Consider the following 15208-nt stretch of genomic DNA (forward strand, 5'->3'; position numbering starts at 1 on the left):
CACATATGATCCTCATGAAGTTCTACAAGGCCAAGTGCAAGGTCCTGCACCTGGCCTGGGGCAACTCCCAATATCAGTACAGGCTGGGCAGAGAATAGATTGAAAGCAGATCTGCTGAGGAGGACTTGGAGGTATTGGTGGATGAAAAGCTGGAAATGAGCCGACAATGTGTATTCAACAGGCCAGAAGGCCAACCATATCCTCAGCTACATCAAAAGAAGCATGGCCAGCAATAGGGAGGTGACTCTCCCCCGCGACTCTGCTCTCCTGAGACCCTGCCTGGAGTATTGCATCCAGCTCTGGAGCCCTCAGCACAGGAAAGACACGGACCCATCGGAGCAGGTCCAGAGGATGGCTGCAAAAACTATCAGATGGCTGGAGCATCTCTCCTATGAGGACAGGCTGAGAGAGCTGTTCAGCCTGGAGAAGAGAAGGCTCCAGGGAGACCTTATTGCAGCCCCTCAGTACTCAAAGGGGGCTTTTAAGAAAACCGTTCTTTTAAGAAACTGTTCTATGACTTTGTGAAAGTGTGGGGTTGTTTTAGTTTTTATCAGGAGATAAAAGGAGAAGAACAATCAGTTTCAGAGGAGTCTATGGCATTTCGTTTTCCCATCTACACTTCCCAGACTGAAACAGCAAAATACTAGAAGAGCCCTTGAAATAGTAACTAAAAACTGAGATAGAGAATTGTGGCAGTGCTTTTAAAAGAAAATTTTGAAAAACTAGTTGACATAACTTTTAAAAGAGTAGAAAGGACAGAGATCAGCATCAGGCTGATGATGAAAAAAAAAAAACCAAACAAACAAAAAACCACACACAGAAGAAAAGCAAACATTTTCAGTAGCTAAGATCAGAATTATTGTACTACTTGACACAATAAACCCAAATAACTTTCGGAGTTTCTTGCAAACCACTTTAGATCTGTATTCAGCTGACTCTGCTGTTCCACCTGTTCTTTCATTTAGGCCGAGAAAAAAAGCTCTCAGTCATCCCAAGTCATTACAAGATCTGCCTACAGACTCAGCAGAACACAAGACTGAGGACTTTCACTATCTGCGTGGCACATGAAAGAGAAATGTAACGCAAGAATAGAATCTTTCATGGTTCAGGCTCCATTACACAAATGATAACATGGAAACAAGTGCGAATAATTTTATATACAATGGAAAACTGAGGAGTGGCTGATATGTCAGAAAGTCATGCTGACACTCAGAGGAACCTCAACAAGCTGGAGAAACGGGCTGACAAGAACCTCAAGAAGGAGAGGTGCAAAGTCCTGCACCTGAGGAGGAACAGCCCCATGGACCAGTACATGCTGGGGACCATCCAGCTGGAAAGCAGCTTGGCAGAAAAGGACCTGGGGGTCTTAGCAGACACCAAGTTGAACAGGAGTCAGCACTGTGCTCTTGAAGCAAAGACAACTAATGGCACCCCGGGCTGCATTAGACGAAGTATTGCCAGCAGGTTGAGGGAGGCGATCCTTTCCCTCTGCTCATCAGTGGTGAGGCCACATCTGGAATACTGCGTACAGTTCTCGACTCCTCAGTACAAGACAGACATGGACATATTGGAGAGAATCCAATGAAGGCCACATAGATGAGGGACTTGACTATCTCTGCTGTGAGGAAAGGCCAAGAGAGCTGAGACTGTTCAGCCTGGAGAAGAGAAGGCTCCGAGGAATCTTATCAACGTGTGTAAATACCTGAAGGGATGGTACCAAGAGGACAGAGCCAGGCTCTGTTCAGTGGTGCCCAGTGACAGGATCAGAGGCAATGGGCACAAACTGAAACACTGGAGGCTCCCTCTGAACATCAGGGAACACTTTTTCACTCTGAGGGTGACCAAGCACTGGCACAGGTTACCCACGGAGGTTGTGAAGTCTCCATCCTTGGAGATACTCAAAAGCCATCTGGACATGGTCCCGAGCAGCTGGCTGCAGGTGACGCTGCTTGAGAAGGGGGGTTGGACCAGATGACTTCCAGACATCCCTGCCAACCTCAACCATCCTGTGATCCTGTGTGATTTTGTGATTTTGTGAAAATGACGTGGCTGCACTGCATCTTGGGGAGTGGGGGGGAACTGGCTCATACTTCACAGCAAAACTCATTTCTGATAATCATTCAGTCACCAAACAGCTACAGAAAATACAAGTGAGCAAACTGATTATTAGCTGAGTATCTTTACCATAAGTACTATGCTACTGCCCTCTGCTGTCTTTTATTTCGTTCTGTAACGTAAGGTTGCAAATGTGTTGAGAAACACTGGGTTGGGTCTATACATTTGCAGAACCCTTATCTACTCTTCTGTTCACTCTGAATTAATAATTAAAATAAAAAGTAGAAAATTCAGCAAGTTACTTTACTGTTGCTTCTACTTCTGGGGAGATGAAATAATGAGTCAATCTTCAACAAATTATTTAAAAATTAAGGTTTTCTAAGATAATAGCCCAAAACAAAACAGAACTATATTAACTCAGGGTTCAGATAATACTTGTATGAAAACATACATCATTCAAAGAAAGGCTTTATGGAATCTAGGATGTTTCTATCAGCACAGGATACAAAACAGAAAGTCATCCTTTGTAGACATAATTATATAAACACAACTTCAATAAAAATATTAGTTCAAATTCTGTATTACATTTAAGCTGACATTCAGCCAATGACAGTTGTAATAAACTTGCAATTATTACTAATATTATCAGCTTTGAAGTAGATAGGACAAGTGCAGTCTAGATGAGGCCCTACCACCTGGAAATTCAAAAGGAGCTTCCCATGCAAAGAGAAATTTGACATGTAAATTGGACCATTCCACTGTGAAAAAAGATTATATACAGAATTAACTTAAAAGCTTACAAAGCAAGAAAGAAAAAAAACTCTCAAATTTTGAATATTCCAAATTAGCCACCATCTCAAATAACAAAGTCTGTAACATACTACATTCAATGTGTGCAAAAAAAAAAAAAAAAAAAGAACAAAAACAAAAAAAAAAACAAAACAAAAAAAAAAACCAACAACAACAAAAAAACCACCACAGAAAACCTTCCCTTCCTTCCCCTGCCCCAATCTCTTAATCTCATAAACCCTACTGGTTCCAGGACAAGAAACGAGGCCACTATCACACAGCAGTAGTCTGAAGAGAGGGAACCAGCATTCTCGCTGCTGCAAGATATAAAACTTTAAAATAAAACTTTCTCAGTTTTGTCAGGAAGAGTAGCAGAAGCAGCAGAGGAACTCTGCCATCTCAAACAGAATCAATGATAAGAAGCATAAGAATTAAAGTCTTAAGTCTCACAAGAAAGTATATTTATAATGAAAAGAAAGTATATTTGTAAAGGCTGCTGCCTTTAGAGGTTCTTCAATTTCTGTGAGTTGTCTAAAAGGAAGAAAAAGTGCAAATATAAGAGTTGCTCCACCTTATTCAAAAAATCTCAGGAATGTGAAGAGGGTTCTTCATTAAGGCTCTGTGTTCAGACTCCAAACGAAGTAGAGACTTGATTATTACATTCTGTGTGAATGCCAGAACAGCTGGAAATTGCCAGCTACCCTGATTGTTTCTCTTCTTCCTTTCCCTCTAAATTTAGGCAACTTCAGTCGCAGACAGATGAAGGTCGACAGTGAAAGACAGAAATACTTTGGTAGAAACACACAGATGGGAATATAACATATAACAGTTTTATTTAATCTCTCCTGAAAGTTATGATCATACTAAGCCAGGAAGGTTTTACTGTCTGTGGTGGTTGATTGTACCCTGGATTATTAAAGCAGTGGAATACAAATAGGAAATAAAAGCATAAGCTATAGAAAGACCACACTGAAACACAAACTGTGCTGCTCCATGACAGTTCCTGCATAAGAAATGACTGATGGGGAGATGAAAGCTTTGTTTTGACAAATATCAATCGCACAAAGACACAAGGGCAGTTACACACTTCAGAGACCGGTGTCTGTAAGAATCATCATGACTCCACTGGAAAGATGCCTAAATAATCACACAGGAATCAAGGAGTTTTACACACGGTTACAGAGTTGTACCTGGGTTAATTTTATTATGTCATCCTTCATTACCTCTAAATGATTACTCAAACACAGTAGAGATTGGCAGATTTCTGATCTCAGTGTGACAACTCTTCCATTTCTTTCCAGTTCCTCACAGTCACACATTGCTGCCCTCCATTCCCCCCGTCCCTTCTTTTTTTAATTAGGTCTAAGCACAGAAGTTCTAATGGGAAAACAGTGTGAAGTTCCCAGAGCCCTCACATCTCTCAAGATATTCTTCTGCAATAAAGATCAGGGGAATATGTAAACTAAAGCATCTCGCACACGCACACACATACACATCAGTGTGTTAATGTTTTCTCATTAATTCTCCCTGTGAAGTTACGATGGAAAAAAATAAGGAAGCTGCCTATAAGGAGCTCTGCAAAACTATTAAACGAAAACTGTATTTTGCAATTAAGCATACGACAGTTTTGGATAATGTAATCAAATACATGGATTCATTTACGGGATGTGTACAGCATGAACAGATTTCTTAAAGTTAAAACTCTCATCTGTGTATTATGAAGGCTCATTACAAACGGGCTGTCTATGAAGTCCTGTACTTTGTACATACCTGCTCTATCCCTGGGACCGTCACCATCTCTGACTCTCCCTTGCTCTGTTTTTAAGAACACAAGCATCTCTCAAGTATGCCATTTTCCAAAACAAAGCCATCACTACAATTATAATCTGTAACCCTACAATATTACTACTGTTGTTGTGGCTGCAACATTCCCTTCAGTGCTGTTTCTAAACAACGTTGATTTCAGAAGCAGTCTGAGTGCACAGATGTCAGGTGAAGTGAGTCTTTTAAGATACAGGCTGTTCATTTTCTTTAGCAATTTGTTCCTCTAGTGTTAACTATTTTATCCAATCAAGCGAAGACAGAAAGCAAGAGTCAGGAATTGTTCTTGCAACTATTGCTTCTGTGCTTCAAGAACACAAGTATGGAAAGCTGGTGCATTCTTCCAATACACTTTCAGATAAAAACTGTCTTTATTTCTGAGTTTTGTACAGTCCTGAGAACATCATCGGGCTTTCCATAAAGAGCAGTGACTAATTATGTTTGACTTTCCACTGCATGCATGGGAGGAGGAGGAGGCTGATTCTTTATTCTATATGTTCTGGTTCACTTACCATGTAAGATGCGAGTAAGAATGAGGAAAACACCCTTGTTTGTAAAGTCTCATGTGCTCCACTAGAGTTCAATCCGCAAAAATTTTTCCTAGCCTCAAGCGAAGTCCATCCCCTTTATGAACACACTGAATTATTCCTGCCACTATTTATAGTTCAGCCTATAATTTGTTACATGAACTGAAACGCTTTCTGCACAGCTGATCTGCTATACCTTCTCTGTGCTTGGTGAACAGAGGATTATTCACTTAAGTCAGTGTATCATGGACTGACGTCACCCATGGCTGAAGAGAAAGACCGCTGCTGCTCAGACAATGCTATTGTGTTACCTGAAAGGTCATATTTAACATTCTCTTTGCAAAGAAAGTAGCTGTTATACAGGTGGTTTTGATCATCCCTTTGACTTGGGAACATACTTGATCTTCAAATCACCCAACTACCACAGTAAAGAAACAAAGCTGTGAGTGTAATGACCTGCGGCTTCTCCTTCCAGAGAAAATGACAGGACAGACCATTATTTGTCGTCTGAGTAGGACAAAAATAATTTTGTAACTAAAAATCTAAAAAGTAATTTAAAGATTATTAATGGGGAATTCACTACCTTAAAACTCACCTGCAGCTTCACATAGAAAATATTTAAAAAAAAAAAAAAAAAGACAGAGAAGTAAAGTCAAGAAACGTTGTAGCACTGCTAGTCACTGTTAAGTAGCTGCCAGCATATTTCAGTTCTTCTATACTGATCCCAAAATTTTAATAAGCCTATCAAGGCCCCATCTGGAGTACTGCATCCATTTCTGGAGCCCTCAGCACAGAAAAGACATGGACCAGTTGGAGAGGGTCCAGAGGAGGCCACGAAGATGATCAGCGGGCTGGAGCACCTCTCCTATGAGGACAGGCTGAGAGAGTTGGGGCTGTTCAGCCTGGAGAAGAGAAGGCTCCAGGGAGACCTGATAGCGGTCTTCCAGTACCTCAGGGGGCCTACAGGAAAGACGGGGAAAAAACTCTTCAGCAGGGCCTGTTCCAATAGGACAAGGGGTAATGGTTTGAAACTAAAAGATGGTAGATTCAGATTTTATATAAGGAAGAGATTTTTTTACAGTGAGGGTGACAGAACACTGGCACAGGTTGCCCAGAGAGGTGGTGGATGCCCCATCACTGGAAACACTCAAGGGCAGGTTGGACGGGGCTCTGAACAACCTGATCTGGTTGGAGATGTCCCTGCTCCTTGCAGGGGGGCTGGACTAGATGGCCTTTGAAGGTCCCTTCCAACCCAAATTCTACAATTCTACAATATATTCTATTCAAGAGTAGATTCTATTCATACCATTAAAAAAAAATTCACTTCTCTTGAAGATTAAGAATGTTGTGTCACATGTTATTCTCAGAAAAATCCTAAAAAATCAGGAACGGGGCATTAAATTGCTTCCTATACTTTTTACCTTCTAATTTACTCAGTGTGCAACTTGCCTTTTAACAAAATAACCATTTATCTTGGGACATCCTACGGTATCTGCACTGGCAAGCATGATAATTTAAACATCAAACTATATGCCCCATGTTATGACTAATCAGTTTCCTTGGAGAGTTATTCAAGGAGGTTTCCAGTGATCCATGACGGTAAGCTATCCTAGGCCCTTCAGTAAACCTGGGCTAAAAAAAATCTAAAAACAAAAATAAATTAAAAAAAAAAAGAAAACCTCATAGATCTCAATAAGATGTCACAAGTATCTCAAAAGAACTTTCAATTTAAATATTAACTAGTACGATATCCAGCATATAAAGGAATAAAACATTTTAAAAGTAAAGTTAAAATTCATAATTGCTGAAAGGGGATTTATGATTCCTGAAGAATTCATCTATACCCATTTAAAGTTGTCCCCTCTTTTCAAGTTTATAAAAATGTTTCTTTTTTCCATCTGTCGCATTCTCAAAGCATAAATCAAATACACTTCTGGCTCTCTGCACAACAAGACAAGGTGGTCTGATGCTTCATCCCTCCACAGATTATTTTGCACAGGTGAACACAGCACACTGCATGATCCTAGTTCCAATCCCACAGCCAAGCGCAGTGTGGTACCACACACAATTATTGCTACAAATATGTCAGAGAGCCGACGCAATATTGCTCTTAGAAATTCCTTGCATTTGACCACTAGTTTGATTGGCTTATTTTTATTGCTGAGGTATTATGTATGATTGCATTTCAGAAGAATAGTCTTTTTGTTTCAGTGTGATTTTTTTTTTTCCAGATCTCAGAGACAATCTAATTTAAAGGTTATACATTCATTCAGAAGTGACAGCTAGTGAAAAAAGCATGCATAACTTTACCTTTTCACTATTCTTGTATTTTTCCCAGCTTTTCAGCATCTTAAGCCATTTGGTAGTTCTTTCAATTTCAAGGTGCTTTTGCTGAAAATAAATTAGAATTTTTTAATCTTTTCAAGATGAATACATTTAAAATTATTTTGGTCTTTCTAAAAACATTGAGAAAAAGTTTAACATAGCATCATCAGCTTTTTATCCAGTCATCTAAGAACAGCAAAGAATAACATTAGTTCATTTGAAACATCCAAAAAAACAGTCAATCAAAAAACGAGCAGAAACTTTTATTTTCAACACTGTGCAAAGAAATGTATTTTGTAATAGGAGTTTAAGTACAAGATTTATAAAACTTTCTTCTCTACATATATTTGGCAAGTACAAAAAACTTCAATGTTTTTACACGCCGTAAATTTTCAGGCAAATAATTTCTGCTGCAAGCTTAAAATTTAGTTGACTCTGGAACGACGACCTTTACCCAGACGCGCCCTAATCACAATCAGCTACTGATTCCAGCAATCACACAAACCATCCCTTCCTAAAAGGCACAAATTACACAAACAAAAACAAGTACATGCAAAGTGACAGTGCAGTAGCAGAAATGGGAATAAGTTCTAATTCTGGATATTTAAAGCCTTCTAATAGTTCTCACTCTTGGCCAGGTATATTTTTTACCTAAATGGCCCTATGTCTTAACGTCAAGGATTTCTTCCCAAGGTAAGATCTACTTGCTTAATTTATATTACTGGCAATAATATTTCAGTAACAAGGTGATAAAATGAGAATATAAAACAAGTCCTATCTTCTCAAAATAAATAGTTATATCAAGCAGTAAAACATGTAACATAATATATATGTAAATTCTACATATTATTTATATTATATACAGCTTTAAAAGCATGGGACATCCCTACCACCTTAAAGATTGTCTATGACAACCTTGCTGCAGCTGCCATTAACTTCTTGAACTCGGGAAGCAAACAAGTACCTGGAATTAGCTATTTTAGTCCCTGGAATTTCAAGGCACTTCGGCTCTTCACAGACAAAAATCTGTATTTTGTTGGCCCCAATAAGAAGATTTTTAGGTGGTATTTTTACAGCCCACTTATACATGCTGTGAAATAGGCAAGGTCTCTCTGATTATACTACAAAATTAATAATTAACTGTAATTTTCAAAATTCTTTTTTTAGTGACACTATTTCAACTCTTTCACAATGCTTAGGAGCCAAGGATCAACACTGAATAAGCTAAAGCAGAAAAATGCATGTGTGCAGCTACTGCCTTCTCTTCAAAGACAAATATAAACAAATATTTACGTTGTTTTGTTTTTTTTTTTTGTTAAGGACAGTCCCTCTACCTCTAACTTCAAATCCAAGGCTTAATAAAGACAGAAAGGATATTCTGTTTCGTGTGGTTAGTGATGCAATCCAGTAACAATATAATAGTTTAATTCCAAAGCTCTGCAGGACACTGAAAACGTATTAATACTTTCATTAACTGCATCTGAAATGCTGGGTAAAACCATAAAATACAATTATTACTTATTGTCTCAACAGAATTCTAATTTTCTTCTAGCTTTTGTTCATCAGAGTTTGTGCATGGCTATCAATGTGTTAAGATGGGCAAAGGACGACTTTAATCCAGGAGCCCAAAGCCTTGCACTTGCAGAAGTATGACTTGATGACTGCTTAGGTCCACCTCAACCATGACTCAGTCCATGAAGTGTCCTGGAAACGAGCTGGGTTTGTTTTTTTTTTTTAAGTTATTTTGATTTTAATCCAACTGGCATAAGCTTGAAATAAGTATAAGGAAAGAAGTGCCTCTGCTGTCTCAATCTAAACTTACCTAACTATTCACGCTGCAATCAACTGCCCATGTTCTTGTTCAGGTTCCATGCTGTATTTGGTAATACCTCAACCACTTGCGCTTTTTAAAATTATTTTTAAAAAATTAATTAAAACACTTAAAGAGTTGGGTTAGAGAGGAACCATCGGAAAACTACCGCTTCCCAGATTTCATAGGTTTCACAACATTGTTTTTGAGTCTCTGCCACACTCACAATCCCTTTAAGAAATACGCATTTCTAACACCTCCAAAGCAGATGTTCTCCAGGCACAGTTTAGACTGTAAGAATAACATTGCTATCAAGTTAGGAAAGGTCTCTGCCCTCAACAGGTTTCTCAGGTAATTGGTAAGAAAAGGAAAACCTTATCTGCTCCCACAGTCTTTTTGTTGGTACGTTTGATCTACTTTCAAGATTTTTAGTCTTTTGAGCCAGAAGCTCACATCAATTGTATGTTTGCTCAAGCTTTTATGTCTTCTGTGTCAATTTATCCCAGTTCTCAAGTGATGCTACTGTAGTCAAAACAGCAATTATTTCTCTGTTCAGTTGCTGAAAACTTTTAGCTGTTTTATTCCCAGTCTGAATTATGTTCACTTTTATGTCTAACAGGTGCAACGCTGAAAACATGGATAGATCTGATGCAGCTCATTGCAGAGCAGACTGATGCTGCTGCTGCTCTTTCAGGGAAGTTTCACATGGTTGTCACCAAAAAAAATAAATTTAAAAAAAAAAATCCATTTATCTGTCTTCTGAGTACAGTTTACACTTTGAAGCATTTTTGCCAGTGGGAATAATACAATCCCTAACAGAAGAAAAGGTTTCTTACTTGTGTGCCAGTAAATAACACACTACTGAAAGCAAAAAAGCATGAAGTTAAGTTGGCAAACATCCATCTTCTGTGTAGCGCTCTGCCTTCCTGGAGAGCAAGCGTGCTAGAGCTGAAGCCTCAGACAAAACCAGAACTCACTGAACTGTTCCCTGGAGAACTTATAATCAAGTAAATCAAAACCAAAAGCAAACAAATTGAAAATTACTTACAAAACATTCACTTCAAAAACAGAGTCAGACACAGACTCCAGATTTCCTGAGGTCAGTTCTCTGTTCACTTTTCTCTTCTAGATGATCTTCCCTTCCCTAGTTTTATCTCAGATGTGCTGCATGATTCATCTGAAGGTTAAGTAGCTCATGATGTAGGACCGTAATTCGACGCATTTAAGCCACCAAATACCCAGTAAGCTAATGAAGCATCAAAATTACTCTGTATTCACAGTAATAATGCCTATTCTAAAAGTATAATGCATGTAAATACACACACACACAGATAAATACACACATAGAAAACCTAAGCTTTACACTAGAATGTATAGGAAAAAGAGAGATTCAAAATTCACAAGAATACACAATCTTCTACATAAGTTGCAAACAAAATGAAAACATGACTTAGGAATATTTTTTTAAATTCACAAATAAGGCAAAAGGAAAGCATAAACAGTTTTGCCAAGTAAGCAACTTTAAGAGATTGCACAGAAAGCTTTTTGTCTTTGCCTACATTAACATGACACATTAATTATCCAATGAACGATATCTTGAAAATTGTAAAGACTCAAACACCACTGTCAGAAGACAGATAAACCTCAAACCAGCAGAGGTCAGGATACCATCAGGAGTATAACCAGGAGTCCAGTACAGGGACATCACTGTACGATTATAAAAAGATACTAGATTTGCAATTTAACATTGATTCCACAAATACAGTTTCTATGCTGACATTTTGTCTGAGAGAACATGAACACAGTATGGGACAGAGAACTGAGACACTGTTTTCCCCCAACAATGTAAGGCTAACTACAAAGCCACCATGAATCAGAGCTTCAAAACACAGACAGCACAATAATTGCAAGCTGTCTAATACTTACGCTCACAGACTCACCACCTTGCTGTGTCCTTCTGATGGAAATGAAATTATACATACACTGACTGTGTTATTAAATGTAATGAAACATGGCAGGAAAATGCAACTATTTCAGGCTGCGTAGGCAGAAACACACACGAACCAACACAAAACAAAAGGGACTCAGAAGTTCCCTTCTTTTCACTCAGGGAGGAGAGCTGCCTTAGAACAAGTCATTCCATCCCTTTCCCGTGCACTCTACTCAACTGTGCAGCCAAGAGGGCTAACTTCAAACTTACAGCTTTAAGTATTTTATTTTGAATTTTCTGATGACACAGAACATCAACATGGACAAAGAAGAAGGATCTGATGTGGTCTTGGAGATAACAACAGGCCTGACAGACCAAGGGGAAATAACAATAGTAACCAGGCCCAGACAAGTAGAAATTCAGTTCCTGATGATTTTAACAGAAGTTTTCCATGTTCCCAAAACATCAGTCCCCAGACTTCTCCTCCAGTACCCTTCAGCAGCAGAAGGATTTTTGGACTAGGGTCTGCACCAGCTGATGGCAGATCTTGCATGTCCAGAATACACCTAGCTCGTCAACTCAACTTTACAAGGGAGGTCATCAGTTTCAGTGGCAGCCAGGATATTTGTCACCATTTACCAAACTAGAAAAGCACACCACACTCCTCAGGGGATGGCAATGTATACCTCAGCTCAAAGCCACCACCTCACTTGGACAACTCATCCACCCAGCACAGCTGATGACAGCTCAGGACAGAGACAACAGCTCTCGCTCTTTCAAGGGCAGAGTGGGGTGTGATATCTTAAGGAGCTCTGTTTCCTTTACACGTTGCATAACGGTGAGGAAAACTCTGGTCTCTACAACCAGTAAATGTAAGATCGTGTGGGCCCAAAGGGATCTGTGGGCGAGTTAACATGGCCCCAAGGAGCACAGTCCTTACGGGACTTAAAACATGTTTCTTTGGGAATGTAAATCGCTAAAATGCTTCATCTTCTCATTTCACAATGATTTATATTTTAGAAGTTACACATCTGTAGATGTTTACTTGCTAGTCAAAAAACTGGAAGACACTGGACTTACCTTGTCTATTGCTGCATCATGGACAGGAAGCTCCTCCGGACTGAAAACAAAGACAAAGTTCATATTACTCTTGGTTAATCTCAGCACAAAATCATTTCTGTATAGGTTCTTAAAAGCAACCATTTAAAGTAGCAATATATAGTAACGAACAAATAAGAATTCTGAATTTTAGAGAACTGAAACAATGACACACAGGACCCCTTGGAATTCATTTTTAAAAACAGTAAAACTCCCAATATTTTAAGAACAGAACTAGCATTATTTCAATCTTAAACCTTCTAAATCAAAGTAGTTGCATAGATTCAAAGCACAAGGACTTAACAGAAAGTTTATTTTTTCTTCAGTAACAGCATCCTGTGCTGAACTGCAACCTAAGTGATTTTTTCCTTTTGTTTGTCAGACCATAATACTGTTACACTCCTAAAAAAGGTTTTCCTCCTTTATTACTGTGCCCTGTGAAAGCCACCGAGACTTTGCTTGACTTAGGAGAGTTAACTTCTGTTTTCTCAAAACTACAAAACTCACTCTGAGTAACACAGAGGAGATGATAGGAAAAAAAAAAAAAAAACAACCAACCAACAAAAATCAGTTTTATTACTAGGTATCTAATTAATATTAAAAATACAGTACTTGGACTTCTTAGCCTAACTTTTAAAAGGCAGGTTAGGAACTGAAAGCTTGAAATGCAGCCTTTGAACAGACCCATTTTCAGACTGTATATTATTTTGGTTTCACTTCTGTTTTTCTTATCAAAGACCCTTGTGGTTTGCTTATCAAAAGTAACCGGACCACTTTGATGCTAAATGAGCCTGTCATCCTTTGCCTGCATCATCTGTAGCTTCTTAAAACACAGCAGCTCACCTGTGAGTAGCAAGGCTCTACAGATCAGATAAATAACACACCCAAAAAAATACCCTGTTTAAGAGAGACTAAAAAGTAGGCATTTTGGGAAATCCTTTTAAAAAATTTCCTACTGAGTCTTGATATGATGAAAAATTTCCTACCCACATCATGATAGCTTTCTATAGTGAGGACACTACAACCCAGTATTTCAGTCCCGTATCAAATCTGTGCAAGGGGAAAAAAAACCCAAAACATTGGGGAAGGCAACAAAAGCAGTTGCTGCTGCAGTCAATGCAAGAACACTCAGATGCAAAATGCTTGAGTTATATTTGATCTCATTTACTTCATTTAAAAGATGCAAGAAGTTATATTTGAATAAAGAAATAGATTTGGATTACCTATCCAATAGAAAAGCTTGCTCCAGTCAACACCTTTTTGGAGACCACACACACACCAGTCAAAGTTTCCAGTAACAGTCTAAAAACTAATTTAAAAAACAAGTTCCTTTTGAACTGCTCTGCAAAACTATAATCCAACCATTTAGAAGCACTTTCCGAGTATCTGAAAAGTTTCTTGACAAACATAAAAATAATACTAAAAAAAAAATCTGATTAACATCTGCCTAACGCACTAGAAGTAGCCTGTATTCAGTGCCACCTGGGTTGTAAGTGCTATAAAAATCAGGGTGTCACGCACATTCCCATAGAGCTAAACTAACAAACGAGAAGTGAGCCCTTTGAATGCCAAACACCATCTCCAAATTAAGCTTATTTGAACAGAAGTGAAAAAATAAGCAAAGGGGAAGAAAAAATTCAATTTAACAACCTGCTTGGTCGGGGGTTTATTTTTTTGTTTGGTTTTAAGAACAAAGATTGCTAAGCCTTCCAAACGCCACTTAAAATTTCCAGTTCTTCAGTGACACTCGCAGGCACTGTCTGCCTCCGCCAGAAGCACCGGTCCCACGCAGCGAGCCCAGCGCACAGCAGCCTCATTCTTCGCGGCCCTACAAGCTCACCCCAGCAGCTGGCTGCGCACACAAGAAACCCTTTTTCCTCCAGTGTCGCCAGCAGCGGGCAAGACACTGATCTGATGGCTCCGCATCCCTGCGGACCCGCACTGGACACAGCAACTCTTCTGCTTAACTGGTACCACTTGACAGCTCAGCTTCAAATTCGCTAATCTGGCACGAAAACTGATCAGACTAAAGATAAATAAAATCTTATTTTATCATGAAGCAAGACTGAATAGCAATTATTTATTACAGAATTGCTCTTTGCTAATTTTGCAAGTTACCACGGATGTGCAAGCAAAAGGCATGGCCGAACCCAGCGAGCAGCGAACGAAGGCTCTTCTCCTGCGAAGCAGACACCGTACGCCATCGCTAAATTAACCCAGCAGCAAATTTACGACCACATTCCTCATGATTTCTTTAGCTGCAGAGCTATGCACTAATACCACATACTTACACATTTTAAACACTGAAATTCCACAGGAGCACATTAAGTCAGCCCCGTGTTTTTATTCCCCGAGATGCTGCTGGCAGCTGAGCATCAGGAAAACAGTGCAGAAGCTGAGCGAATCGCCCGGGGCTGCTCAGTAACTCACTGGCCTGGAATGCAGGAGTTCCTGGAGATCTTCCTCTCAATTAACTGGATTGCACTAACTACGCCCATGTACTCACACAGAATATTCAAATCTGTCCTGCAAGGATTGAGGTAAAGGCGTAAGAGGCAAATAAAGTCTCTCAGGCCCCTCAAGATATTTTAAATAAATACATCTCCATTTAGTGTATGTGTTTCCTACACAGAAGCACATTATAGATTTTTTTTTTTTCTAAAATGGATTAGGTGGGATCAGACACAATATCAATTAGTGTCTATTAATCAATGTAATTTTATTGTACCTTCTTTATTTTCCTTATAATGATGAATCTTCCCCTTCCTTCCCTAGTCTAGCCAATCTAATATTGTTATATCTTCATTATTTCTTTTAATGTTGAATCTTCTCCCACCATCCCCAGCCCATTTA

At 39.0% G+C, this 15208-nt stretch overlaps 1 protein-coding gene across 5 annotated transcripts in view; it reads right to left on the reverse strand.

Moving 5' to 3' along the window:
• USP6NL (USP6 N-terminal like) overlaps window positions 1-15208 on the reverse strand; it is a 124993-nt gene that overhangs the window by 32813 nt on the left and 76972 nt on the right. For all 5 annotated transcript variants that reach the window (XM_086744823.1, XM_086744846.1, XM_086744828.1 and 2 more), the window contains 2 exons: window positions 12338-12377; window positions 7503-7583 (listed from right to left, as the gene is read on the reverse strand). In XM_086744823.1, coding sequence (XP_086600949.1) covers window positions 7503-7583; window positions 12338-12377 — 121 coding nt within the window. The remainder of the gene's footprint in view (window positions 1-7502; window positions 7584-12337; window positions 12378-15208) is intronic.

Source organism: Chlamydotis macqueenii, chromosome 1 (assembly GCF_036417535.1).
Source record: "Chlamydotis macqueenii isolate bChlMac1 chromosome 1, bChlMac1.mat, whole genome shotgun sequence".
Classification (NCBI taxonomy): domain Eukaryota; kingdom Metazoa; phylum Chordata; class Aves; order Otidiformes; family Otididae; genus Chlamydotis; species Chlamydotis macqueenii.